Genomic DNA, 6,910 nt, shown 5'->3' on the forward strand with positions numbered 1-6,910 from the left:
GCCCCTTCTCCTATATATGATCGAGACCTAGTGTCCTGTTAATCTGGGATTGAATATATTTTCACCTATCGTAAGTTCTGATATTGTTTCTGAACTCTGGTATTGTAACTGATACTCAGCATGTTAAAGTTGTCTCATGAACCTGTTATGCTATGGTACTCTCACTAGGCTCTTATGTTAGACCTTCTATCGTATCCCCTACTTATGCTTTTCTATGACTCTGCTATGTTCTTATGTTAAGTCTTTTAACAAAAGCCTTGACTAATTCTAGATCATGATGTATGCTTGATTCCTGAAACTTGGCATTGTATGTAGTTATCCTAAGTAGATAGGCCTATGAAGCTTGTAGTGTTTAACTGTGCTTAGCATGCTACACCCATTCTTTTTGTGAATAACTGTTCACGTGTGAACTTGTGTTGTCTCCTGTGTAAAACTCCCCTTTGTTGAAGATGAGTCCTCCTGACTTCCCTAGTTTTTCCATGTTTTTGACCCAATCAATTATGTCGCCTTGCAATGTTTTACACGAATCCAACTAATTGTCATATAATCCTGTCTCTATGAAGTAATGCTTCAGGTTTGTTTTATATGCCTGCCATTAACATGTTTGGTCAAGAGGATGATCTGTAAATTGTTGGATTGGCACGAGCTTATGTGTGACCTTTGGGTTGTGCAAGTGAATGTACTCTCCTGTTTAGGATATGTTTGGGTATGGGCCTGCTATTCATGTTAAAGAAGTTTGCTAAAGGCCCAGTCAGTATACGGTTGCTTAGTTTGGGTCTGTTTCCAAGCCTGCAATTGTTCTTTTTTGTAATGTTTGTAATTGTGGTCATTAACGATCCTGTAATAATCTGTAACAACGAATAATGGGGAGATTAATGGAAAAAAGGGCTGGGATGCTTTAAGTTTCGCATGAATGGGTGGATAACATGCTTATAGGGTCTACCTGCTTGTTTGCTACTTTGTTTGATGTGCCTATTTTTATACACCATAGAGATCATGCCTATAGGAATTCAAACACTTCACCTACTCAACTTGTCTAAAGCCCACACATTACTATAAGCATGAGTTTAAGTGCTTTACTTTTTCACGTTTCTACTTCTATGCGTTATTAGATAGAATGCCTATAGGAATCAATCATCAATATCTATGCGCTCAATTTGTGCAACTGCAGTGTGCTTATTAGATAGCATGCCTATTGGATCTTATTAATATATGCCTTTGCCAATACTCATCTAGATACCATGTCTATAGGGCTTTAATTGATTAACTAATCGACTACTTCTGTTGCTTTCATTACATTATCTCGCCTAGAAGACATGCCTATAGGAATAAAGTGTTGTAAAAGCAAGAATAATGGTCAATTGTTAAGAATCCTGCATATAAGGCGATGTCACTCGCATAAGACTTTTTATGGGATCAACAAGGTTGTTTCACTGCTCAGTTGTGCAATTACTAGAAATCACGCCTATAGGACAGTGTGGCATGCCTAAAATGCCTATTTATAAAAACAGCGCTAATAATTTTGGGTTTGCAAACAGTTTACTACCTCCTCTCCTAAGCCATTTAGAACAATAACGTTGTATGTACGATATTGGAATGTAGAATCACCTAGAAACCATGCCTATAGGACTCTAAGTCTCAATTATGAAACTATGTACTGCCTAAACTGCCCGCGTGCATTTGTTATTTATGTGTGGAGGCTAACTTGGGCCTTTAATTGTCTTTATGTGAAGTCCTATCTGGTTTGAATGTCGCTTAGTTTTATCATTTTGAGCAACCTAAGTTGAGTCCAGAACCACCTAATAGTAGGTCCAAAGCCTCTTGGACCATAAGCATGGGACGGGTGGTGCACGCATAGGATATTGTTTAGAATTAAATTAAAGCACCTTTAAGTAAAAACTTCAACATAATAATTGAGTTAGCATGAGATTATAGTCCGTGACCGCTGAATAATATGAGCAATCCCCTATCTTAAGGGAGTTGCGAAGCATTATTTATGTTGCACGGGGTGATCCTTTAGGTTAAAGAACTTAGGACCCCTCCCCCCCCCCCCCCTTCTTTACATACTTGTTATTTACACTTAGTATACCAATGTATTTGTAACCTTGTAATCATTAAAGATTTGTACCAATTCCCAATGTGTTACGATAAGACTCTTCGACTTCTATATTTTCCTTTATTTATTTGATCACCTAGCCTAATTACATAATCCACATAGTTCAAAGTTCGGCCGGGACCCACAGTTGTGGACCTCGAAGAGTGCCTAACACCTTCTCTTTGAGGTAATTTGAGCCCTTACCCGGTCTTTGGTGATGTAGACTAGTCAAATAGAGTTATCTGCAAATAGGTGCCCTAGCGCACCTTAAAAATCATTAAGTGGCGACTCTTCTCTTTTAGTACCTCCTTTAAAAGAGTTGTCACATGTTGAAACCCGCTTTGGCGAGAAAAGGGGGCGCGACAACAAGATTAATATTAAGATTAGCAATTGAAATCGAAGAAGATAGCGAGCCTGGCTCCGAACGCAGTGTCTCCGAGAGCAAAAGTGAAAATAACGATAAAGTACAAATAAAATTGTTAAATTGAAAGCAAAAGTAGTAAAATAAAGCTTTTGTATGTAGAAAGTTTGATCCCCTTAAAATGGATGATGAGCCTGCTATTTATAGCTTTACATAGAGAAAGAAGATCCTAGGATCAAGCTCCTCTTAAATGATAATAAAGGAGTCATTGATGAATATGTAACGGCACGCCATGAATTCAAATATTCTCTGCAATAGTCGCTCATTTAATGTTAGTGAATATTCCCACATTGAATGCTATCTGATGCAAACCCTTGAGCTTCTCCCGTCGACTACGCTCCCTTCGGAGTCTATCCGGTACCGACCACACTCGTTGTATCATTATCGGTTGTTCCCCGACTCGTCCTTTGCCTATCTTCGGTTCCAGATGTCACGTCACCATTTGACCACCTATTATCAACTAATTTTACACCATACAGGATCAACTTCAAACTTAATAAATCTGAAGTTAGAAAAATTCGAGTCTGAAGTTGCAATCTTAAGATGCCTTTAGAATTATTTTAGTTTAAAGTGCGGTTAACTTTTGCATGCACTTAAGACTTTTTTAGTTTGAAGTGCAAAATTGCACTTAAAACTTAATTGGTTTGAGGTATAACTAATTTTTGTATTCACTTAAGTTTTTTTTAGTTTGAAGTGCAAAATTGCACTTAAAACTTAATTGGTTTGAGGTACAACTAATTTTTGTATGCACCTAAGATTTTTTTAGTTTGAAGTGCAAAATTGCACTTAAAACTTAATTGGTTTGAGGCACAACTAATTTTTGTATGCACTTAAGATTTTTTTAGTTTGAAGTACAAATTGCTCAAAAACAGAAACTTGTTCGTCGAATTTTAATAATTCAACACGATTGAACACTCAAATTTATTTCAAATTAGCTCAAATAACTTTCAAATATTATAAAGAACAAATTCAAATTATCACTTTGTCAAAATAACAACAAATCTAACAAGTTGACTTTGCAACTAAGAGGAGGAAGAAGAATGATGAGGCGGAGGTGAAAAGGTCTAATTTTGCCTTGGGCGCGGATAATTAAGAGCCTATACAAAACTTGAGGGCAAGGCCTTGGATTGGCTTGACTACATCCAATGCAATAAACACAAACTCTTTTTTTTTTTATTTCTCACCCGGTATTCGGTACCCACATTGGGGCCCGACTAATCCGGATTCGCGCCGGAAAGTCCCACATTTGGGGGTAAAGCGCTCCCTAACAAAGGCGATTCCATGTCCAGGGGCTCGAACTCAAGACATCTGGTTAAGGATGAAGGAGTACTTACCACTCCACAACAACCCTTGTTAAACTCTTGTTACATTTCATTTCATGTATAACCAATTTAATTTATACACATTCATATGTTCATAAGTAATAGTATCTCTTAATTTTTCATTGTTCTAAGTTGAGATAATATCTTAGTAATAAAATATTTACGGGATTAACATATCGTATTCTTAATAAAAATAATCAAACCTTAGACTATTATTTGGGGCAAAATAGAACATGGACTTGTTACGCATTACACGTATGGTGCCCAATTCCTCCTAGCACTATATATATACATCCTACCAAATTCTCTGCCATCCGTGCCGAAACACTCCCTGCAACATTTAGGGCTTCTGTTTAATCTCAAACCTCTTTTGGCTTTTGCTCACAAATCAATCACAACAATTCTTACATCAAAACACATATGCAACCACCAAACGTATTCCAAATTGGTTCCAATTCAGTAATAGTAACAACCAGAATTTGAATATATTTGTTTGTTTCCGCTATTATCAAGTTCAGTATGATGATCTCTTCCCTCCTTCCGTCTTCGCCTGTGAATGCGATTAAGCTCATTAATCTTCGTGTTTTTGGGCCTGGTTTGAGTCCTTTTGCTCCGTACAACTTGGCTAATCATTCCTCTCGCTAAAGCCCTCCTCTTTTTTTGATATTTTCTTTTCTTGGTTCTTTTTTTTTCCATTCAATCATGTAAATTTGAAGAAATTGTTACCTTTTTGGGATCTTACTTACTCGAGATTCTTCTGGTTTTTTCGCGAAATTGAAAAAATAATACCAACTGCATTGGAAAGATTAGAACTTGTTGATTGTGAGGGAATTTTTGGTATTTCGTGTAAAGGTTTCTACCTTGGAGTTTGGTTTAATTAAGGGGAAAATAAGAAGAAAGGAAAATGCAAGGAGGAGGATTGAGGTATAGGAGGTTGGATATGAGTGGAGGTGATATGGATGATCGAGGTTGGACTCCTCTTCATATTGTTGCTCGTAAAGGTGATCTGAAAGAGGTACTCTTTTACCTTTTTATTTTATTTTTTATTTTTTATGTTGTATCTTTCATTATGTTTTATAGTGTTTAGTGTTATTTGTGTGTTAGATGTATGAGCTTATTTTTTGTTGCTTGTGCTACTGGACGATTTATTTTGTACATACAAATACTAGGACATGTTAATTATTTACGGATTTTTAGTTAATTTTATAGTAGGAACTTGGCAAGAAGAAGAGACAAAAGCGAAGTATATCTGCATTTATCATAGAGTATTCACCAAGATGGCAGCTTAGGGAAAAAGAACATACAATGTTGGAATTTATGTACTTCTCTGAATTAGAATCAGTTATGCTAAACCTCAGCTTATGCTGGCATGCTCATTTTCAATGTCAAACATTATTAGTAGGAAGTATTTCCAAATGCGGAAGGAAACCACTGATTTAATTCCATTTTCCTAGAGGAAACTACATATTATAATTTAGAAATTGTGAGGTATTGTGGATAAGATTGAACCCCTAAGATAAAGAAATTTTAGTGCTCCCTCTGTCCAATTTATGTGATACTTTTTGCTTTTCGAGATTCAAACTTCTTAATTTTGACCGAGTATTTGGACATAGAATCTTTTAAGTTTTTCGAAATAAAATTTATATATTTGGAAACTACATAAAAAGTACTATAAGCCACAATAATTAATAATTCAAAATATTCATATGAAATGGTCAAAGAATAATTCGTCTGAATCTCCAACTTGGATCACCATCACATAAACTGGGACGGAATGAGTAGGTTGCAGTAGGTACACTCGATTTCCGGTCGTGATAGTATCTCATTGAAGAGTATAGCTTTTTCTTTAATTTACTATCAGCTCATCTTTTAATGTAATTGGTAATGTGTTACCCCTGGATGTGTTGCAGTGATCTATGGGTAGCAAGGAAGTAAGCATCAATTTGTTTACTTTGTCTGTTTCCCAGGCTTCCTTTTTCTAAATTTTATTTGTTTCACTAGTGAACGCGAGATGCTTTGCGCACCGGGCTGCCCTTTTTTTATTTGTTTCATTTTTCTCTTAATAAAGTAACCTATGCTATAAGAATTTCTTATTCATGTGCATTTCCGAGAGATCCCTACCTTTTGAACCTTTTCTTCTCATTGCAATATACTCCCCGTGCTTTTCCATTGGTTATGTTATGCTGATTGTTTTTGCCGTGCTTTTGAACCTTTTTGTTTTATCAACAGGTCAAGAGACTTCTTAGTGAAGGCATGGATGCAAATGTGACTGCAGGGGGGCCTAAATCACTTGGTGTCACTCCACTCCATCTTGCTGCTAAGGGTGGTCACCTCCGAGTTATGGATGAATTGCTTGAGAGAGGTGCCGATATTGACGCACGAACTAAGGGTGTCTGTGGATGTAAGTACCTACATTCATGTAAAGCAGCTTTTCCCCTATTATCAGTTTCAAAATCAAAGTTGGTCACCATTACCCCTATTTTCTTTCAATTTTTTTGTTTGTTTCAGGGACTCCACTCCATCATGCAGCTAAAGAACGAAAGAGGAAAGCAATCAGATTCTTGATTAAAAATGGTGCATTCTTGCCGGATAACATACATGATACCAGGTTCAATCCTCCACTCCACTATTGTCCTGGTCTCGAATGGGCTTACGAGGAGATGAAGCTGCTACAACTAGAGGGTTCATCATCTGGTGAGGCCTCTTACAGCTCGGGAAGCTGAAGTGCAATGGTAGCATTTGTTATTCGTTGCATGTTCCACGAGGAAGAAATGTTGATAGCATAGATATGCAACAGTTGGATTTGGAGTCTTGAATATATGGTTTTTTTTGGTCGATTGCGTGCATTACTAGTTACTAAGTAGACTACTGTTTGACCAAATTATCGAGATCTTTTTGGTTAAATCAATCAGAAAAGAATGAAGAGGTAAATCTTAGTCAAACATAATAACCTCCGGATACATAAACAAATCAGAAAATAATGCATAAGATGAAATAGGAGTGGTCAATCTTATTGATATTTGTCATTTCTTCTTTTGTTAATCGATGGAGATGACTGTTTTTCATCCTCCA

At 36.6% G+C, this 6,910-nt stretch overlaps 1 protein-coding gene across 1 annotated transcript; it reads left to right on the forward strand.

The window, feature by feature from the left end:
- Window positions 1-4,142: 4,142 nt before the first annotated feature.
- On the forward strand, window positions 4,143-6,675 carry LOC109217526 (26S proteasome non-ATPase regulatory subunit 10-like). The gene is made up of 3 exons (XM_019381788.1): window positions 4,143-4,853; window positions 6,068-6,239; window positions 6,347-6,675. Exons 1-3 carry the CDS (start codon window positions 4,743-4,745, stop codon window positions 6,559-6,561), a joined length of 498 nt encoding a protein of 165 aa, XP_019237333.1. The 5' UTR covers window positions 4,143-4,742; the 3' UTR covers window positions 6,562-6,675.
- The last annotated feature ends 235 nt before the right edge of the window (window positions 6,676-6,910 follow it).

The sequence above is a fragment of the Nicotiana attenuata genome, unplaced genomic scaffold (genome assembly GCF_001879085.1).
Source record: "Nicotiana attenuata strain UT unplaced genomic scaffold, NIATTr2, whole genome shotgun sequence".
Classification (NCBI taxonomy): Eukaryota; Viridiplantae; Streptophyta; class Magnoliopsida; order Solanales; family Solanaceae; genus Nicotiana; species Nicotiana attenuata.

What these genes read in the sequence shown, in the direction of transcription:
- LOC109217526 (XM_019381788.1), top strand. Translation starts at nt 4,743, where the DNA reads ATGCAAGGAGGAGGATTGAGGTATAGGAGGTTGGATATGAGTGGAGGT. An exon ending in GTAAAGGTGATCTGAAAGAG is followed by an intron (nt 4,854 to 6,067) that starts GTACTCTTTTAC and finishes TTTTATCAACAG; the next exon opens with GTCAAGAGACTTCTTAGTGA. An exon ending in AACTAAGGGTGTCTGTGGAT is followed by an intron (nt 6,240 to 6,346) that starts GTAAGTACCTAC and finishes TGTTTGTTTCAG; the next exon opens with GGACTCCACTCCATCATGCA.